Genomic DNA, 23,033 nt, shown 5'->3' on the forward strand with positions numbered 1-23,033 from the left:
TTCGAATTTCGCAGGGGACTTCGACGAGAAGATGGTTTTTCCTGCCTGCTATTCAACATTGCGTTTGAAGGGGTTATAAGACAAGCGGCGAACGAAACGCGGGGTACAATTTTCAATAAATCCAGTTAATTTATTTGCTTAGCTGACGTCTTGGATGCTGGGATTTGAGGCGTTGGAAGGTTAGTACACCAGACTAAAACGCGAAGCAGAGAAGATTGGATTGAAGATAAGCACGTCTAAAATGAAGTGTATGCAGACGGGCGGGACCGAGCGCTACAGGGCTCGCTTAGGCAGTACCTTAGTAATCGACGGGGATGAGTTTGAGAAAGTCGGCAAGTTCGTATACCTTGGCTCACTGGCAACCAAGGACAGTAATATCAGCTGTGAGATTAAAAGATGTATTATCAGCGGAAAGCGGACCTACAAAATACATACTGTACAAATCGCTAATTAGACAGGTTGTCCTCTATGGGCACGAAACGTGGACACTGTTAGAAGAGGACCTACGAGCACCCGAAATTTTCGAACGGCGGGTGCTCACAACCATCTTTGGCGGCATGCAAGGGAACGGTTTAAGTGAGCGAAGAATGATCCACGAGCTCGCGCATCGCTGTGGTGAGCCCAGTATTCAGAAGGTGGTTAAAGCTGGACGGATACGTTGAGCAGGGCATGTTGCTAGAATGCCGGACAAATACGCTGCAAAAACGGTTTTCGCATCGAAGTCGGTAAGAACAAGACGAAGAGGGGCACGGCGTGTGAGGTGGGCAAGACCAGGTGGAGCGAATTGGGACGAGCATGGACCGAACTAGATATAGGAATTATGGTACACAGGCCTTGTCATAAAACGTAAGCCTAACTAAGTAAGTAAGTAAGTAGCACCAGGAACAATGTGTTGATATGCTTGTTCAATGAGATCGCTGAACCAACGCTCTCGTCTTGTCGAATGTTTCACTCATCAGCTTCGTAGCTAAATAAAATGGAGTCGAATTTTGTTACCTGTCCTGTGAGCAGGTTGAACATGCGGACAAGTCGTCACAGTGATTGGGAATCATAAACTGGCGTTGGATCGTTACCATACAATAATTATTTCGATAATGACTTCAAACTTGTAGGGTGATTTATATATTTTGGATAGGCGTTACGTGTACTCTATTTTGGACCTCTCTCTCCCCTCCCTTACTATCCCTTCTTTCGGACAATGCTGAGTAATGGCCGGAAGAGATCAGATCGAATAATTGCAGGATCGTCATACTGTTCGATAAATAAAGGGTAGCAACCTTTTAACGTATCTCCAGGGTTTCATTCCATAATTTAGATTTAGTTTACCGTCACGAAAATATGAAAGATTTTGAACGCTAATAGTTCTGCCAATGGCCAATATCTGGCAGGTCACGAATGACCCAAGCTGTTAATGTGACTATAATCAATCAAACAAACAAAAAATGAATGAATTAATGTATGAATGGATTTGCATGGTTTAGATAGTCAATCGACTCATAGTAGAATGCAGGAATTCGTGGTTTCTATCATAATTTTAAAGGTAAATACACCATCTGTTTACTAAGATTTCGATTTTACTTGACAGAGATTTCCCGTCCCAACAGGTAGAAGATTCTTTACGACGATTAAACCTAGTCCAATTTAATGTCTTTGCTTGGGAAACACGCCAGAAAACGAGGTAAAGTCCCCTCCTCCCAACGAAATTTTTCAACACCATGATTAAACATAGACCAATTTGATGTCTTTGTTAGGGAAGTGTGCCAGATAAAATGACAAATGTTTCTCACCCAACAAATCGTATAGTCAATTATAAAATAATATGTAAATATACTCAACTAATGTTGTGATCATGGAATCTACAGGAAATTTGAAAGTATTTAGAGCACATAAACGAACTAACTGCTCCTTCTACTGTTCTGCAAAGCAAAAAATAAACGTACTGATGCCGAAGGATGCCATCTGAAGTTAATCCCTGGTTTAGCTCAGTATATGCTCTTTTGACTACAGTACCCCAGCGAAACCGAATTCGAAAAAGTGGTGTATAGGGCAATTGTAATGTTGATTATTACCTACAATATTGTTGAAGAAAGTATTGTTTTATCTTTTATATTTATGGCGCTATGGCGCTGTTATCTTGTTGGTAGTAAGAAGAGTGCTGTTTTGCAGCCCATAGCGTCATAATACAAAAGATAAAACTTTACTTTCTTCAACAATATTGTAGATGATAATAACTTGCTCTGCAAATGCCTCGTACAGCAGTTTTTAAAATTTTTCTTGCCTGCGGTGCGGCACACAAAAGTGCAAAATCAAAGCGAAAAGAGCATACCAAACCTGTCGTGTCCTCTTGATTATAAACCGGCAGCGTTATTTCGGCACCGCTTGCAGTGTGACCTTTAAGAACAATGTTTGAGATCACCGCCCCTTGTAATGTAACGTTACCAAGCTAGCCGGTGTTACTTCCGCTTTTTGATTTTGATCCCTCCAGTGTCATTCGAATCAGCAGTTTTATCGGAAAACTGTGTTCAAGCATTATCTACCATTCTCGTCTCATTTCGTTTGATCGAATCATACACCACCTTGAAATCCTTGAACAAATGATGGGACAGTGAATTGTACTTCCGAAATGTATCTGAATCCGAAAAAATTTCATTCATTCATTTTTGACAGGACCTGATATTTACGCTTATTTTAATAGTGACTCGGTAATTTTTTTAATGTTTTCTCTATATCAAACAATGCATAGAAAAATTGATGCAAATATCTCTAAATTCCATTACAAACTGACTGTGTTATGTGGGATTTTCTTTATGTCCTTCGGTGAAAGTATTCAAACAACAATTCCGGTTTTTGTTGGGAATCTCGGCATTTACAAACGTTAATGAAAGTGTATAAAATCGAACATGTATTGATCCGACTGTCAGCAACCGCGCTGGGTTAATCAATCCAGAGTTCATTGACACTAAATGGACAGCATTTTTTGAAAGCGAACAATTCGGCCTAAATTCAGTACTAAATGAAGTCTATTTTTGTACTGCAGATGGTACAATTCAATGGAGGCTTTGTGAGCGTTCACCATTCGCTCTGCCATTATGTCAAAATAGGTTAAACCTAAAAGCAAAGTTCGAATCGATTTTTTCGTGTTTTTTTTTTATTTTTATATCATTTGTTGGGCTGACACAAAGCGGAAACTGCAATGATTGTACATTTATCCGATTCTAATGACTAAATTTGAATGAAAGAGAAGGGGAATTTCGCTTTTTAATGGCAGCACTCACACTCACACACACACAGACTCGTCTGCCATGCATCGGGCTAACGAGTGGACCAATTTGTTGGTAAACTAGCTTGAATCGAATTTCGAATGGAATTTAATTACGGTAATTCTGGGGGGAATATCGGTGGTCGTTGCATTGCGGGTGTCCAGGAAAACTTAATAGATAAAATGACTAGGTTGATTTTATATGTAGGGGAAATGTGTATAATGTGCCCCCCCTAAGAATAAATGGATATATCTCCGTTATACTTCCCCAAATTAACGTTATAACTACGTGTATATGTTGGTACTTAAGCTGACAACCAATTGCAATTGTTTATATCATTTAGTATTGTGGAATAAACATGCTAGGAATTATTTAATAAAAGCACCTAAATGTTGTGTTTCTCGTCTGCGCGGGGTAAAATGCCCCACCTGCGGTATAATATGCCCAATGCGGTAATTTGAGTATTTCTACCAGTGACAGACCAACTCTATTTTGTAGAAAGTAAAACTATTTTCTTTGTTTTGCAAAATATCGTTATTTTATGTAAAATATACCTAGTTTCGGCCTTCTGGTGCACTTTTTCTTTTCTGCATGGGGCACATTATACTGCAGCTGTGGTGTTTTGTACCGGGTAGTTGAATTACCTAGAATTTGGACGTTGGTAATAAATTATTCCCACCACGGTTGCTCTACAATACTAATTGACTTAAATAATGGCAATTGGCTTCAAGTTAGATCTGTTTACCTATGTTTATAGCCACATTTGCAAGGGGGGCAAATTGCACCACCGCAAGTGGGGCATATTGGCCTGCTTTTACTTATTTGAAAAAATATTAAATGCTAAAGCAAATCAAGCGTTTCATACCGTTATTTTTAGCACGGATGTTTTTTTGAAGTTCACTTTACGCAATCGAATCGCAACAACCGGTTATTTACAGATTTTGACAAGAAAATAGCTTATGGAAATGACGCCAAAAGTTACATCGGGAGCTGCTCAAAAACAAATTTATTTTTGTTTTGTTTTTACAGCATGTGACAACTGTCATACTTGCATAGTAGGCTAGTTCCATCAAATACTATGGTTTCTGGGTGGTTTTGCATTTTAATTTCGCTTGTTTAGCGAAAAACGAAGGGGGGGCACATTGGCCAGGGGGGGCACGTTATACACAATTCCCCTATGACTCTGTAAGTACACTGAACTTTGCCGTCTGATGAGAGTTAATTGGCATTAATTTTGCACAACACAATGCAACGGGAGAAGGGAAAATTTGACATCCCACATAATATGTTTCACTTTTGCGAAGGTATATTTTGACCTTTGCCATCGCATCGTGGTGCGATATATGGTAGCAATATGTAAATAACTGTTCCTTTTCTGTTTGCTCTTCTTTACAGCATGGATTACGTAAGCCTCGGTTGCTGTACGCTGGCATTTGCCCTGTATGTCAACACGCTGAGCGCCGGATTCGTGTACGACGACAGGTAAGGTTACGTTCGGTCATCATGCATGACAACAGTCACTGATAAGAGAAACACATGCCGTTATGCATATTATACATATCGGCATTCATAATACAGCAGGAATGAAAAGACCCGGGCATTAAGTGATGATCTCACTTCAAGGCGAGGCTTGAAACGCGTCGCTAAGCTAATTTGCTTAATTAAATATTGTCCGCCTTTCACTGCGGCCGGAAGCACGCACCGCCCCTGTGCCCGTGGAAGGGCCGATGACGGTGATGATGTAGACACGTCAAATGAAACGGAACAGGGCGTGTTGAAATGTAAACCTTTCTTTATTAACCTGGTGTGTGTTTGTTTCGAAGGCATTTCTATGCTTTCCTTGATGTGACTGTCATATTTATGTTATTCATAGATTAGCTTGTAAGAGGTTGGTTTATAATGAAAAGTAGCCTTCAAGTCCCAAATCAGGATACAACCAGAAGTCGTAAGGTTCAAAGTATGCTCTGATTGCTATAAAAATTCACATGATTAACTTATTGCCGAATGACAACCAAAACAAAATTTTATTTATAAATAAGAAAAAAGCCGCGAACATAACTTACTTCCTTGGGGCACACCCCAATTGAAAAAAATATACTATTCATTCCCGTAGTTGTTATTCAATTCACAGTATAGATAATACGCATGTAACGATATAGAGCAACCATGGAAAATTTCTAGTTTGTTTTACAAAGACTTTATTAATGTTGTTGTTGTGAGCCGACATTCGAACATACGACGATAGGCTTGGCTTTGCTTAGACAGATAAAATAGAAATGGCTGCAGTGCTAGCAAAAAACATTTTTTAAGTCAACATTTTAAACAACTAACCCTACCGACTGATTCAAAATAATTGAAGAAAATTTTGTTTCATCAGCCTTGTGAATAATTACCTTTTCCTCAACTATCCACATCGATTGGAAACATCTGCATTCAACATACTTTCATAAACATATCTAAAGACGTCCTTAGTATTTGTGAAAGGCAATATAATCCTCGAATATTCCGACTTCCGTCACACGGCGTTATAGTCCTACTGTCTTTCCAGTGAAATCTCATATCCCAGCTGTCTGCCACCGGGTAGTATATCAAAGTTCTAGCCTCTTTCAAAGCGTACAGACAAACAATAGGACGCAGAAACTAAGCTCCCGGTGGGTATTGACTGATAAAATGAAACCTAATCCGAATCCAGCGAGCCCGTTGTTTTCGAGTCCCATCCTCTTAGTTTCTCGTACATTCCCTTGCTCTCTCCACATCAATCTTCCAGTCAGTAGCGCTCGCTTTTCTATCAGAATGGGAAGCCACCCGGAAGCACCGTAGGAGAACAGTGGCATCGTCATTGTGGTACTTGTAAGCCATCATTTTCAATCAACAATTACCTACCTTGGTTTCGAAACGACCTTTTGCACTCAGTCTTAACCCAATTCTTTGCTGCCAGTCTGTCGTTTCGGTATGAAGTTCTAGATTCAATGAAATATTACGAACACCTAGGCGTCGTATTTCGACTGACGTAGAATCTTGTAGATAAAGGTATTCAACTTACGCATTTTTCTTAAAGAGAACCAAACTTGAATTTTGAATTGAATTTTTGATTTTGAAATAGCTTTTGTCCTCAGTTGAATGATTATTAACTGCTTTATTTGTGAATGCATTTTTATCTAACAAGCGAACTAATAATGCTAGATTGGCTTTCAAAGCGTCGCACTATGGACAAAAACGAGAGAAAAAATGAATGCAATTAAGATACGGCCCGAAGGCTGATAAAATATAGGTGATCCTACGTAAAATTTTCCGGGGAACCACGAGGTGCCGACTCCTTTGCTGTTTGTCATCGGGAAGTGCCCCATTTTGCTCATTTTCCCCTATTTTAAACATTTTTTACCCTTATTGGACTATTCCAAACAAGGTTTTTTAGAAAACAAAACCCAAAAACCTGTTCATTTTGTGTCAAATAGTCCACAGAATCAAATAGGGATTATATCATTTAGTGTAGAGCATATACCTACATTCTTTTGATTGAGTTTCCGCTACCAGACCGATGATACCAAACGATTCAACCAAAAAAAAGGATTCTAAACTAGATGGAATAAACCTTATTCGATTCTGCGGCCTTTTTTACACAAAATTAATAGGTTTTTGCGTTTTGTGTTCTCAAAACCTTGCTTGGAATAGTCCATTAAGGGTAAAAAATGTTTAAAATAGGGGAAAATGAGCAAAATGGGACACTGCCCGATGACAAACAGCAAAGAGGACGGCACCACCCGGTTTCCCGAAAAATTTTGCATAGGATGACTTATATTTTATCAGCCTATGGGCCGTATCTTAATTGCAACCATTTTTTCTCTCGTTTTTGCCAAAGTGCGTCGTTTCACGATTTGGTAAAACTCTTATATTTTCCACTTGAATTTGTCCTGAGAAAATGCTGCCATAGATCATAAAAAACTTTTAATTTGAAATAAATTACTCATGGGCGTAAGCTACATATACTTTCCTCCATCCTAAGAAACACAGGATTATGATTTGTCTATTTTTAAATTTTCGTAACTCTACTATATACTTTCTTTGTTGGAAAGGATAAAGCTGTATCATCCGTCTTTCAGAGGCGAAAATACAAAGGTATTGGCTCTGGCAGCACGGAGTGGGGTTTCGCCTTTTCACTTCGCAGCTGGTGCTAACGGGCGCAACAGGCGAGTTTGTCTAGCCGTTCTGGCAACCACATTCACTCGATCACCTAGCCAACTATCCGACCGACAGTTAGCCATTAGTCACAGTCTAAGTCCCATACTGGGTATTTATATAAACAGATAATTGTATAATCTAGTTGTCATATGAGAAATTTTTAATCACTGATTTTGACACAGTTTTATGACTTTTTTCTGCAATATGGATTTATTTTGGATATGCTGCCATAAAACTCTCTCAAATCCATATATTTTTGAAATCTTTCTTTTGAGAAGGCACCTCCGAACAATAACAAATAATCTACGAAAATGGACGCCAAAATCTGTAGAAATTGAAAAAAGTGGATCCAATAAACGAAAATCTGCGTTTTTTAGTTAAAATCTGTCCAATATTTTAAACACTACTTCGTCTGAACAGCCAGCAAAGTCACAAAACAACGAATGTCATTTATTTCGTTGTAATAAATCAGAAACGATTATTCCTATGGACTTGACACTTGAGTTTATTGAGATCTTGCAAAAAAACAGGTTACCTTTATTAAATCAAATAAGTTTTATTCAAGGGTAATTTGTCTTTTGCAAGAATTATTTAGCTTTTATGTGCTGCAAGCCTCCCAGCTAGCACCAACTCGTATATCAATGTACGAAAACTATCGTAAATATCTCCTAACAAACTCGAAATCGTAACTAAAGCTGGATAAAGTGGAATCAAGTTGATTTTCTGTCGTATATAATGATAATGACTGACATACTTACGATTTTCAGCGCAAAATCGTAGAGTAGTACGGAGCGACTCGCGCTTAATCGGATATTATCCTATATAAATACTTATATAGTCGTAACGCTCAAAATTATTCGTAATCACGTATATCGCCTCCAAAATAGTACGGATATGCCAATTTTGCGCATGAAATACGATTTATTTAGCATGTATATCTGTACGTAATGCTGATTTTTACCTTTTTATACATATGAAAATGCTAGCTGGGCTCTCAGTTGATCTCGAAGTAGGACACAGGTCTAACAAGTCAATTTCGAATCTAGGCTGGGAGACGCCGTTAGAGTCAATAGGATCGTAGCACTAGACTGGCGATTGTCCCGCACTCTTACAGCTGACTGCGAAGTGTGTTGAATGAAAAGAACAAGGACAAGGTCAAGGTTCTGTGCTTATTATGTGCTTTTTGAATGGACGCTTTTTTAACTCTTTTTATTTTCAATTTCAATCTAATTTAGAAAAGCAATATCTGTGGATATTTTTTTCTTTAATAGTTCTTAGACAATTTAAAATAAAACGGACGATGCTCACTCTTACGCAAGCGAGAGTGAGAAGCAAAGTGTCCAACGCTTACTCCACTGACGAAAGCGCACGACCAACGTACCGTTGCTGGTGCTGTGTGCATACATACTGCTTTTACACACTCGCGAATGCATAGCTCCGCAGCGTCTTCCAGGACAGCCCACTCACGAGCCAATACCAATAGTTCGTGAGCGCGAGCTACGCACTAGGATGTATGAATACAAATTTTGCTTTTCAGATTCTTTTCTTTTTTTCATTTTACGCCCTCGGTTAAACACACGGGTAAGAGTGCGGGCCCTCGCGAACGATGAGGTGTCAACTGTTGGGTTGCAATGACGAGTGAAAGCGACGACCGTGATTGATAACTAAATACACACTCGCAAAAACTCGTCGCAGTTCATGGAAAGAGAGTCCAAAAGAGATACTCATGGAAGTGTTGCGTTCGTTAGAACAAGAACGCGCGTGTGAAAAAAGTAGACCACACGAGTGCGGACTCCGTGAAACTGTTCAGCACTTGCTTCTCAAAAACGATCTTAAAAGTACAAAGGTCCATGCCTAGTGGCACGGGCGCAGGCTTGAAGTAGGACTACGAATGTAGCGCAATTCGTCTCCCAATGCTAAAGCCGGTGATTTTTGTATGAATTTCATATATAGATGCTCAAGTTGCGCATTAAAAAATTGTGTTCTTACATGTGAGAAATTCATAATTTCAACTCTTCAGCTAATTTATATGGTGGACCTGAAAAGGTCCGTTTGTTAATCTCTAATTCTCAAATTTCTGATTCGTAGTGTCCATTGTCAACTTTCGTCCTTCAGATGGGCTTAGTGATGTCCGTTAATCGTTCGATTAATTCAACTAATCGAATAACACAAGGGATATTCGAATAATTTTTAATCGAATAATGCCAGCACGAGTAGTTGAATTAATCGAATAGTTTAATTAATCGATTAGTGCAGACAAGGCTCACCGATTAATCGGTAATCGAATAATTGAAAATTTCGGACATCACTATTCCCACCCATTTAAACCCTTCTGCTTCCGCGACCAAAATTTGGGTTTTCTAGCTAATTTAATATTCTATTATAGCAGCTTATTGTCAATTGCAAGTAAAATTGTACCATCCAAAGTGCGATATATCGCTCATAAAGTGCTATTTTGCATTAAATCGTTTCGATCTTCGGCGCACTTTTTCGTTATCTGCCAAGCAATAAGTGCGCCGAAGAGACCGAAACGATTTAAGCTAAAATAGCACTTTTATGAGCGATTGCGTACTTATTGATTGGACAATTTTCCTTGCAATTGACAATAAAAGATCGATGTTTCGAATCCAACACGGTCGGTGTAGTTTCCACTCCACACCAAACAATAATTGGCTGCTGCCGAGTTTTGCCACCTTTGCCGCGTCCGGATCCGGACAGGGAGATAAAATCATAACTCTCATTATTATTTGTAACCCAAACAACGCGAAAATGATGCCATTCACAAAATCAATTCAACTGCTTCATATACTTATTCAGTAGTTCTTAAAAGAATTGATTGTTTTCTACCAGCTGTTAATAATACAATTGGCATCAGCTTTTTTCGAACCGCATTCTCCGTTAAAACAACTTATTTTGGCTTTGGAGTTTTCGGTGCCTTTGTTATGGTCTTTTTTGACTTAGTAATCTTGCTTCTCGCTAGCAAGTTTGGTAGGCGAAGGAACCGGAAGCGCAAGTTCTTTGTTTGGACCAGCTTTCTCTTGTTGAAAACTAACTTCAAAGCCTTTTTCACGAATGTGTCCAACCTTGAAACGTCACAATTGTAGCTGACGGCGATATACTTCTAGACGGCTTGCAACGAGGATCCGTTGACTCTTCGGTTTATTGGCGTCTCGCTTAGTGAATTTGGATGTCTTCGTTGCCTTATTCCGGGGAAGCAGCTGAAGCTCAACGATTTTCGAGCGGATTCTATAGAGCGTAAATTAAATACAATCAAACTTTGATCCCTTTGATTCAAAGGGAATTTAATCCATAGCTCTTCTCCTATATATTTCTGTCATCCGTGTTAGGGAAGCACTGGCGTGAGAAGGCAAAATTTTTTAGCAAAAATAGAATTAAAGCAACGTCATGAGTTAGAAGATCGCATGGTGAGTCACCACATATTTAACGTTTTATAGATCAAATCAGAAGAAATTCTTCATGATTTAAAGAATCAGCGACATTTGGAAATTTAATTAAAGAAATTTAGTATACAGAAAATTTTCATCTCTTCATAAACAAATTCGTTCGTCCTAAAAAGGACGGGTTGTGGTAAATTATGTGGTTGAAAATCCGGCCAGCAGAATGGCTTGAATGTTTGAAACAACACCTCCCAGGGCAATGGTGACAATGGTTACCGAACAGAGCATTTTCCATTGATTCAAGCTCTTCCGCTTCCGCAACCAAATATTCTAATACAGCTGATAATAGATCGATGCTCCTGTACCAACGCGTTCGGAGCACTCTACACCAAACAATGATCCGCTGCTGCTGCTGCTGTTTGCCGAGTCCAGTGAGGGAGATATAACCGCAACTCTCTGCTGTCTGCTCTAGTGCTCTGTACCGTACCGATGCCAATGCGAAAATGATGCCGTTCGCCGGCTTACTTCTGATTATATACCAGAGCAAACGGCAGCAAGTTGTAACAAAGGCGGATCAACGTAGGGCAGAGAATCATAGACACGAAAGAAAGGCGGTACAACGAAACCGTACTCCGTACATTGTTTGAACAAAACCGGTGTCCGGTGCTTCCTTAATGAAGAGCTACCAGTTTCTGCAGAGCAACCTAATATGAAGCATCGTCTTCATGCCACCGAAAACCAGTGGAAAGGCCGCAAAGCGCGATAGGAAAAAGAAGAAGAAGCCACGCCACTAGGAGAGCAACGCTATATTCTTTCATTTGATGCCGATGCCGACAGGGATGGCACGGCAACGGGCATGGCAGACGTGCACGCACAGTTGTGTGTGGTTGTGCCGGGTGAGTTTGCCAAGCGCGCCGTCTCGGAAGATACCAAAGTATACCGGCCTATAGTAAATGTATCTGGTCAGGCTTCTGTAACTATACAACAATTAGCCCTTTTTAGGGCCTAATATATAAATGAAGATGCAATTCGATTTTCTCACTAAACGCTTAGTCTCGAATTACGAAGTGGCGCAGTTTTCTTTTGCCAGATAATGTGGCTTACTCGTTTCATGCTTTTAGAAAGAATCTTAAATTCGTATTATTTTGCATGTGTAGGTATATGAACAATTTTGTTCAGAAATATTCTTCGGAAGGTTTGTCTTAATACAGTTTAAACATGTAATTTCTGACGAGCTCATACTTCGAACGCTCATACTAAACTGCCAACATCACTTTAAAATGTGAGAAAAATCAATTTAACTGCTTCGTATACTTTTATTCAGTAGTTCTTAAAAGAACTGATTGTTTTCTACCAGATAGTAGTAATGCAAATCAAGGAAATTTACATCTAGACAGCAGTTTTTTTCGGGCACCTTCTCCGCTGGAACGACTTCCTTTGATTGGGGCTTTCGGTGCCTTTGCTACGGTTTTCATTGGCTTAGTAGATTTTTGTTCGGGGGCACCCGCATATTTACTCCAGTAGTACCGTTTTAATCGGAGCCGCCTTTGCAGCAGTTAGCAAAGATAAATTGTTTTCGTCCGTTTTATCAACCTTGAACAAATCGGAAGCGCCTGTTCTTTTTGTTTGGACCAGCTTTTCGACAGCTAATTTCAAAACCTTTTTCACAAACGTGTCCAACCTTGGAACGTCACAATTGCGGCTAGCGGCGATTTACTTCTAACGGCTTGCAGCGAGGATCCATTGATTTTACTGGGTATTGATAGCAGTAAAAACCATATCGTTCGCTGGCGGGCGAGTCGGTTACTTCTTCGGTTTGTTGGCGTCTTGCTTGGTGAATTTGAATGTCTTTGTCTTCGATGCGTTATTCCGAGCAAGCAGCACCCACTGAAGCTCAACAATTTTCGCGCGGATTCTATAGAGCGTAAATTAAATACAATCAAAGGTCAGCTTAACCCATAGCTCATCTCGTATATATTTCTGTCATCTGTGCTAGGGAAGCATTGGCGTGGGAAGGCAAAAACATGAAAATAATGAAATAATGAATATACGTCTAATATTTTCTCAATTATTAAACGTCTGTTTGGGAAACATGGAATCTATTGTATTGTTATGGATTTTTTGAAAAATTTCCAATCGATTGATACCAATATCTCTAGAATCTGTTGACGGATGACTGAGTTATAAGCGTGCAAACCATAACCACTTTTCGTTACATGTTCCCTTTTCGTTTTTCTAAAGTGCACCCCAATATAGAAATCAAAGAAGTAGTCCTACTTCAAAACTTAAAACTTTGCAAAACTACAATAAAACGGCTGGAAAACTACGCCTTTGTCAGGCAAGCTAAACTGGTTCAGAAAATTGCAGTTGATACCTCATCGCTCGCTAGGGTCCGCATTCTTACCCGCATGTGTGAGCGAGGGTGTAAGATGTAGAAGAAAACTAGAATCTGCCAGGCAAAATCTGTATCCATACATCCTAGGTGTGTCGTTCAGACTCACAAGCTTTTGGCATTGGCTTGCCTCGTGAGTGAGTGAGCAGTGCTGTAAGACGCTACGAGGCTGAGAGCCTGCGAGTTTGTAGGTAGCAGGATGTATGCACACAGCCCACATGTTGCTTGTCGTATGCTATGGTTTTCGCACTCGCTTGCATAAGAGTGGGCATCGTTTGCTTTTCAGGTAATCAGGAAAAAAAACCTGTTGAAGTGTTGCACCTTTTGCGTGACCTCTTCAATAAGCATAAATCCCTCTGAATTTTTTAAAATACTACAAAAACTGAGGCAACTTTAACGAGGTTACTGAGATAGTAACATTTAAAAGCATTATGTACACTGGATTTTCACTCATAACTATGGTAATGATGGTAGGTGCAATGGGTGGCGTTTGATGGTAAGCGAGGGATGGTATGTGCTGGGCAAAAGTACAGAAGAAATAAAGTGCATCAGTGTTTTTTTTTTGTTTATAGGAGACTAGACCACTGCGACCAGCATTTAGATCTATTGTGGCATCAGTGTAGTTAGCTTTGTTGTTTGAACGCTAGTTTCGTCAAAATGTTGATCCAACTTCTGATGGTTTTGATAACAGTTGGGAGGCCATTGTAGAGTTTACTGGCGGCATTCGTAAACCTTTTCTTTTATCAGGTAAAACCGTAAACCTACATCTGGCTAGGGCAAGATTTTCGGCTTGTTTAGAAGCACGTTCACTGCAAATTCTTGTGATGAGTTGCTGTTGCTGATGGTAGTTGAAGCATGAAAGTAATGTCCTGCAACCCATGACTTCTCAGGAAACAAGGTGAGTTTTATTGCGCTCTTATTGTGGTTTTCACGACCAAATTGGGCTGTAGCTCCTTCAATTAAGTTTTGTTTGCTTGGACCCAAATTACTATCGGACACTGAAGTCTTGAATGCAGCGAGACGATGTACAACTTTTCTAACTAGTTTCTAGGGAATAGCGTAGACATTTTTCTCAGCAGACCACTTAACGAACGTAATTCGCTTTTGAGTTGGAAAGTAAGAGCTGACCAGCTTAAAGTTGAGTCCAAATTTAGTCCCAAGAAGGTATATTCAGTTACTTCTTATATAACGTCACCATGGTTCACGGAGTAGTAATAGTGGGTATACTACGTATAACAGCATGTTTTTTGTTTTTCCCAAGTTCAACGAAAGCAATTTTGCACTGAAAAAAGTCTTGTAGCAGGATTAGATCTTTCTTAATCCTCCATATATTACGTCAAAAGAGTATGCTTAGCCAGACACAGATGTATCATCAGTAAAAATACGGAGTTTTTCTTTCGGAGCGGCAAGTTGCATATTTCGTTTATGAACAACAAAAACAGTACAAGTCCTAAATTACTGCCTTGTGATATTCCGGTAAATATTTGTTCGTCAATTGAAACATACTGTGGCGGTCACTGAAGTGATATAGTAAGACTTTTGCTATCCCACGATCAATGAACACAGTACAACCTACATTCCTACTATCCAGCGATCCGTATATATCCTCCATACGATCACAAGTTGCACTGAGTGTGCTAGGACCTTCACAAAAGTCGTACTGATGAGCGTAATATACATATATTATATATATTCTTTATGGTCAATCAAAAGTTAGATTTCTATGCGGCTTTTTGTGATAGTTCAGGTATTGATTGATTTCGTTATATTAATTTTTTGATTTGTCGTTAATTTAAATTATTCAGTAAGTGATGTACATGTACGGAGCAAAAACACTACACAACTGGCTTACAAGCATACCAGGCACAAGGCAAAGTACGAAAGCTAAAACCTGCTAAACTTATTATTGCCAGAGCGAATACTGCTCACACCAGTTTGGTTCCGCTTTGCTACCCATAAAGTAAGCTCCATTCAGTCAATGTAATAGCGATGACGAATTTTTCATCATATTTATTAGGAAAAATATCTTGTAGGACCCATTTTTTATCCTTTGTATCTGAATGATTCAGCATCATCAAACATTCATTTATCCGTTTCAACTGCAACTTCAGGCGGCTGCGCTGAACGGAGAAGAAAAATTATCATCGAAGAGCATCAAGCAGAAATTCCTTAGTCATAGCCTTTTCTGCTTTCCGGAAAATATGTATAAAGGGAAACGATCCCTTTCAACCCCGTTTAGGGATACACACTTTTTTATGTATCACACGCCAACACGCATTTCATATTAGGTTAAGTTACTAACCGAAAGGCATTAGATTATTGATTCTCATAATCAATGCCTTGAGTTTTTAGAAGCTTACTGTAACATTTGATTTAATTGATTTAAAACAAACTTCAGCTGCAAATAAGTAAGATTTTTGTTTCATCACAATTGATTTTCCACTACAACTGATTTCCAGTGAAGCGCGTCGTCGGTCGGACGGAGCCACCACCATCCTTCCCTGTCAAAGGCAATAGCTACCACGCAAAACGACCATGGAAATCCTTGGTACCATCACAAAGCAAAATTGATTACTGGCTCAATAGGCAACATCATTTATTATCACTTGCAAAGTCCTGTCTCCACCCACGTCGGTCGTCCGGAAATCGTTGGTTACAGTCAGGGACGCTCGTCAGGCAAGCGTCGCAAGCAGAAACCAGTGAAATGAAGAACGAGAAGGAGAGAGAAAGAAAAAAAAAACGCTTTTCCATTCCGGTAGGCCATACCGACAGGCATTAGCATTCAACTGTTGTCATCGCGTCATGCCGCCGAAGGCCAGGCGTGAAAAATTCTATAAATTATGATAAATACGTCCATTGTCTTGGTGCGAAAATTGGCATTAATCAGATGGTCGCTGGCTGACTCCTTGCTTATTTGCGTACCTTAGGCAACAAAAACTTGCCACCACACCCACCCAGTCACCCGCTCTCCTCCCCGCTGGGAGTGAAAATTTCGTCAGGTCATAATTCATCGCGCACCGGACTGGAATAATGAATGTAGCCGGCAACAGGCTGACAGTCGGAGTCGCAATGTACAAAAGACGAATGTCGTCCAGAGCGTAGCAACGTAGGCATCGGCGTCCTACGGAGTTTACTATATTTAACTATAGTCGAAATTTTTCACAGCAAATGTATGATTTATCTTAAATTCTTAATGATCTTATATGATATTCCAGCAATAATGAGCCAAGTAACGAGACACAAATCATGAAAGGACAGAGAAAAGTAACTGAACAATGCATCATTATCGTATATTATGGATTTTCACGAAACTACTAAGGATTTATTTTTATTTCAAATGGAACAATAAGCAATATAATCAAAATCATCTATTCGAAAATTCCAGTCTTCCATAATGCCAATCATTGTCAACATCAGCCCAATATTATCGTCTGAGAAACGAAAGATTTGACCGACCAAAATCGCGAAAATACCGTATATACATATACATCGATTGTAGTTGTATGCTCCCTCTACTCGAGCAGCATCCCTTACCGTTGTCAGTCAATATATGCTTTCAAATTCGCTAGCTTATATTGCAATCGGCAAACATTTCCGGTTTGAACCTATTTCAATCGTACAACAAAGCACGCCGCACTGTTTCACTCCTTTGCCATCACCATCGCCACCCTTGCCGACCGCCTCCGGCCTGTCGCGAGGATGATGTTTGAGTGTGACTAACGAGACGTGGGACGTGACAGTTTGATACAGCTTCGTAGCCCGGGCTCCCTCATCATTTGTGCTCCACTTGAGCCCGGTAGTGCCCAAGTAGGAAACCCCGCCCGGAAAGATCAGAAACAGCAACTGACGCGTAGTCGACTGTGGGAAAACTTTTCTTCGACTGTTTTTCAGCATCCGTTCATGTTCTCTCCGGTGGCACTTGCACTCTTAGCCCCGGTGTCATTTTGTTACCGGTTCTGAAGTTCATCCCCCGGTGTGCAGCGCATTTCTCCCCCATGACGTCAAAATCCTTTTTTGCCGGGCGATTTTTGTTTCGCCATTTTTTTTCTTTCTCACCGATTGTGTGCAGCACGATGTAACTGGGTGCGGTAAAATGGGTAACTGCTGCCATCCACAATCCGACTGCCTGACCGGACTTCGTCTCGTGTGCTCTAGCAGCGCCATCATAAGAAAAGTGACACGATAATACCGAGTTTCAGTTTTCAACCTTTCCCCCCTTCTCGGTATCTCTGCTGCCAATTTTATCCAACGATGCTGTTTTTGTTCCTGCTCCGGATACAGCAAGGAGAGAGGAAAACGCAAACAACAGCAGTATGCGATACTGTGAGCAGTCAGTATTTTCAGACACAAAATTTAATTAAATTTTTCACGAACTTGGTTCACTTTAGCGCTTCTGTTGCCTGTCGCGTAGAGTAAAATGCTCAAATTAAAATTTGACACCTTTATTGGATTAGCTTTCTTTTGTTCGCGTTCATCGCTGTTACTTTGGGAAATTCTTCAAGTCGGAAAAATGTTCACTTCCTGGTAGTGGTTTCTTTCCAGATTTTTTTTTCTCCATCAAGGTGAGTGTTATTAGAATTACATAAGTTTAGGGCAGCTGTCAGTTGAGAAAACCAAACTGTTAATGTGCGCAAAATTGCTTGTGTGATCAGAAGGTTGTTTTGTTTTAACCCATCCCATCTCCACAGCTCTACGGTCAACACCGATGATATCGATGTCGTCCGCGAAGTCTAGCAGCATATGCACGCCTGCCCTTCGAATAGCACCTTTCAATGCAACGTCACCTTGTTTCAAACCATCTAATATAACAAACGAGTCCGATGTCACATCCGCTATCTCGATGCTTGATTTTCAACCATCAAGGGTAGCACGTATCAGCCTAACCAGTTTTATTGGAAAACCATGTTCAAGCATAATCTGCCCCAGTTCATTTCGTTAAACTGAATCGTACGCCGCCTTGAAGTCTATACACAAATAGTGGCTCTGCAAGTTGAATTCCCGGAATTTATCGAGGATTTGTCGCAAGTGGCCCTCTCGAAAATTGCACTGGTATACATCAACAAAGGTTTCCTGCAACGGCCTCAGTCTGAGAAATATGATGCGGGAAAGAAGTGAGGAGAGTAATGCCTCGGTAATTGCTGCGCTCGAGTCGATGGCCCTTTTTATAGAAAGGGCATATGACTACAGAGACTATAAATTACAGAGGCGCCGAGACACTCAAAAACCGCTAAATTTTGAACGAAAGCGGACTGTTACCTTTATTTACGATGGTACTCTCCGGTTTGTTTAAAAATTTAGCGGATTTTGAGTGTCTCGGCGCCTCTGTAATCTACAGTCTCTGTACATATGACCGCTCACCGCTCCATTTTGTTCACCATTCAACAATACATTGAAATGTTATTCCCAACGCCTAGTTACCTGCGATCTTTCGGTAATCAGGTTCCCGTTGCAGCACGGTGCGGTTCCTGATTCCGATGATCGTATTGAAGAAGCTTCTCGTATCGTGCCTCTATAAGCAATTCTCATTGGCGTAGCTAGGTAATTTCCCTGGAGGGGGCCTAGGGGGTGCCTTCCAAAAAAATTTTCATTATGATCCAGTTACGCCGGCTGTCACCGATAGCACACGGTTTTGTAGGGAAATACCAGACGGGCTTCATGAGAACCCGCGCAATTACGGAACAGATATTTACCATCCGACAGATCTTGCAGAAATATCGGGAGTACAACGTACCCATGCCCCACATCTTTATTAATTTCAAAGCAGCATACGATGCACTCGATCGAGGCTAGCTATGACAGACAATGCACGAACACGGTTTTCCAGATAAACTGAGGCAAATGATCAGAGCTACATTGGACCGAGGGATGTATTTCATGTGTAACTCGGGGACACTTTCGAATCCTTCTTGCATACTATTCAACATCGCTCTTGAGGGGGTGGTCCAACGAAACAACAACTACGCGTTTGCGATGTCTAGTAGAAAAGGAAAACATCAACGCAATGGGAATATATACTCTGAATTTTTTCCGGTTTTTAAATTACAATGGGGAAAATTCCTGGAGGGGGCCTGCAGAATTCTGGAGAGGGGCTGGTACCCCAGGCACCCCCTCTAACTACGCCAATGGCAATTCTCTGCCTACGCAGTGAGGTTCTATGGTTGAATGCAATTAAATTATAGATAATTTTTGGGCACTAGTTGTCACGCGATTTCTCAGGCAGCGGTCTGCAAAATGATGAATCGCATACTGTATATCTTCAGGTCGTCAGCATAAACCAGGCGTACTTCAGCAAGTAGCATATGTCGTTGAATAATATTGAATATATTGTGGACCAAAGTTACTTTCTTGGGGAACTCCAAAACTATTTGTGAAATAATCAGATTACACTGTAGCAAGTAAGTCCCAAAGCTCCTAATGCTGGAGCTCTTAATGCAAAAGCCATCTATAGACGGCCTTCCTCTTCTTCTGTTGGGTACTAAACCACCGCGTCCAGTATTTTGAACTAGTTTATTTCTTTTTCTGTACACTTCAAGCTTACCTATCACTTATTGAGGAAGTGATAGGTTGGTAACTGTAGCAGCTAGACTGGTGCCAATCAGAAATAACTTGATTCATAAACCTAAGTTACCCTGATCGGCGACACAAACCAGATTTCCCTAGGCTCCAATAGGCCGTTTTTGGCTTACTGCAGTCTGCGTCCTATTAAAGTCGTGAGCTTAAACCGTCATTAGACATTACCCTTCTTTATCGACAGACTTCGCAGCCGGCTGTTTAGAGTACAGGAAAATTACGGGGCCAGTGTAACGATCGTACTGACTCTATCAAGCAAGCGTCCTATCAGTCTCTATCAGTCTGCATCCTATTAGTGCTCCGCAATGGCAAAGCAGATGTTCCGAGTTCTCACTCTCGGTGTAGTAAGAGCGATATTTGTACAAAACCAAGATTTCGAAGATGATATTTGCTCGGACAATGATCTGTTATGAGACCGGTAAACGTGTTAAGGTTTCTCTTATTGAGACTCAGCAACTTCAGAGTAACTTTATTATTCGGCGTTATAAATTTTTTGATTCGTTATTCAATTGTACGGCCATCCAATTGGCCATGACTTTTCGGGTTTCCCATTGTTTCAGTTCACTCTTCAGAACACAGTCAGAGATTCCACAGAATGGATCTGTACCGGTGAATGAAGAGTCAAAACCACATCTAGCTAATTAGTCTGCAAGTTCATTTCCCTCTATACCGCAATGACCAGGGACCAAGTACAAATTTACTGAGTTGATCTGACTTAGTAGCCGTAAGAGGCAAATGTAGTCCCAGACAATTTTTGATGAACACTAAAAAGCTTTAATGACTCTAAGTTGGCTGTCAAAGTAAATGTAGATATTGACATATACCATATTAGTCGAGAGAAATTCTAAAAGACATTCATCTCTGCTGTTGATGTCCGTATTTCCCTACAAAGTGTGATGAGCATTGACATCACAGTCGATTAAGAAGTTCTAGTTGTTTTCCCTGCAATATTTTACAAAAGCGGCAACCTCTAGAGTGGGGAACTCGGTACACATGACAACATGAGCCACTCGGTCCTGGAACTTCCAGAATGCCAGGATCCGCGGATTTCGGAAACCCACCATGAAGAGTCTCTGCTTTACCGAAAGCCCTGCTAGAGTTCCCCAGGCCATCTTGTGAAACCACATATTTGTCCCCATTGGTCTCAGGAGTTATTCATTTATCAGGGTTTCCGGGTCTTTGAGACTACGCCTTAGGACCTTGGATCTCTTTTGAATGCGTCGGTATTGGTACTGTAAACGTTTGAAAAAATTTACGTATTGGTTTGCTGCATCAGTGACCTACTTAATGCAGTAGGGGCACTTTCCCAAGCAGCACAGTTTTGGCACTTCTTGTTGCGGCAACCTATTTATGACTAAAATTAGTCACATGTCGGTTGCTGCGACTCTTATGTGTTACCGTTGCATAGCTCTTACCCCACAATGCCCATGCAGGAAAGTGCAAGGGAACCAGCAGAGTTTGCGTTAATAAAATATTTGTCTGTATTAGTTGTTAGTGGTAGTTTGGGCATGCGTTTATTTGTTTATCTATTATTGTTAAAATTATTAGTTTATTATTGTTAATTTGGTAAAACCTAAAATATATTATATGTTAATTATTAAAAATAGTCAGAGCTTAAAATCAATTAAAATAAATATAAGTATAGGGACAGCCAGATTAAAATACTTCGGTGTTCGATAACGTTAAAATGACATGTACTAAAAACCATAACCCACACCCCGATCGATGCACTGCACGAAAGTTGCTGAACAATCCACCGCACGAAAATCGCTGCACAATGCAGTGCTGCAAGGCGAAGGAGGAAGTGGATTTTGGTGGCTGAGAAGCTGAGGAGCTCGAGAAGGTCTTCTTGATCTAAACGTCGACGTGTGAAGACACAAAATCGCGTAGCTAAAAGTGAATAATTAGCACCTAAAAGTTACATAAGAAAAATTAAAAGTTGGCAGTGAAACTTGATTAGGCTAAGAGCCAAAACTCTTCCTGATAAGTGCTTATACAAGTGAACCAGACTAGAAGAACGAGTCAGGTACAAAAATTACATCAACAAACATCATTGGACATATTGGAGCATAAACCTAACCTCAAGCTTCTCTCCCCGAAACTCCACCAGGACCCGTTAATATTTGGCTGAATTTCCGTCGAGTGCTTGAGCAATAACCATCCCAACCGCATCAACGGTTGCATCGTAGCCTTCGAGCTCGTAGGCGTCCAGCAGGAGCTACGACGGGCTGCGATCCGAGCGACACGGTGTCGCATTCAGAAAGTGCAGCAGAGCAGCAGTATCGCCAGCATAGTGCAGCATCGATGACGACCACGTGGATTGAATCTTGTGTTCCGGAATTGTACCGAGTGAGTGGTTTAATAAAACAACAAGTTAATAGTGAGACAATAGTTTGATTTCTTGATTCCGAAGTAGGCCCGGAGCCGACCCTGAGGACCTTCGAGTCGCTCACGGCCGACTGGGAGACAAAAGAGGTCTTGGGAACCCAACCCCAAAGAGTCCCCACTGGTTCGACCAGGGACTAGGGGCTTTGGCAAACGCCCTTCAGGCTGAGCAGTAACAATTGAGCAAGTAACATATGTAACAACTGTGCTAGTAGCGATGGAAGGCGCCTATTTCAAAAGCTCCATATCCTAAAGAACTTAAAATATGCCCAAAGTATTAACGCTTCTAGCACGAAGCAGAAGTGGAAGTTCAAACAATCTTTATCTCGATCAGCACGGTTTTATCCCTAACAGATCTGTCGCCACGAATCTTACGCAATTTGTTCTGTTTAAATTTCCTAGAAGAAGGTGCGCAAGTAGCCGCGATATACATAGATTTGATAGTTGCATTCGACCGTGTCGACCACGAAATATCACTGAATCGGATGGAGAAGCTCAAAATTTTTCCTGCATTCACAAGATGGATGAGGTCTTACCTTACCAGCCGTAGTTTATGCGACTAAATCGGTCAAGAAGAGTCGAAATTGTTTTGCAATCTATCAGGAGTTCCTCAAGAAAGCAATTTAGGCCGATTGCTTTTTACATTATTCATCAATAAGCTTTCTATAGTCTTACCAACCGGATGCCGCTTGTTTTCTGCTGACGACGTCAAGATGTACCTGTCTATAAAAACCGCACTTGACTGCTCGAGACTACAACAGATGATGGTGGCATTTGAAGCCTGGTGCACGAAAAATTTGCCGACAATTAGTGCCCTCGAATGCAACGTAATCACGTTCCACCGCAATC

General features: G+C 40.6%; 1 protein-coding gene across 1 annotated transcript in view; it reads left to right on the forward strand.

Moving 5' to 3' along the window:
• The first annotated feature begins 4,437 nt into the window (after positions 1-4,437).
• Positions 4,438-23,033, forward strand: part of LOC128740749 (protein O-mannosyl-transferase TMTC2) — a 407,393-nt gene continuing 388,797 nt past the window's right edge. The window contains exons 1-2 of the mRNA XM_053836313.1: positions 4,438-4,445; positions 4,656-4,742. Coding sequence (XP_053692288.1) covers positions 4,438-4,445; positions 4,656-4,742 — 95 coding nt within the window. The remainder of the gene's footprint in view (positions 4,446-4,655; positions 4,743-23,033) is intronic.

The sequence above is a fragment of the Sabethes cyaneus genome, chromosome 3, assembly GCF_943734655.1.
Source record: "Sabethes cyaneus chromosome 3, idSabCyanKW18_F2, whole genome shotgun sequence".
In the NCBI taxonomy this organism is placed as follows: domain Eukaryota; kingdom Metazoa; phylum Arthropoda; class Insecta; order Diptera; family Culicidae; genus Sabethes; species Sabethes cyaneus.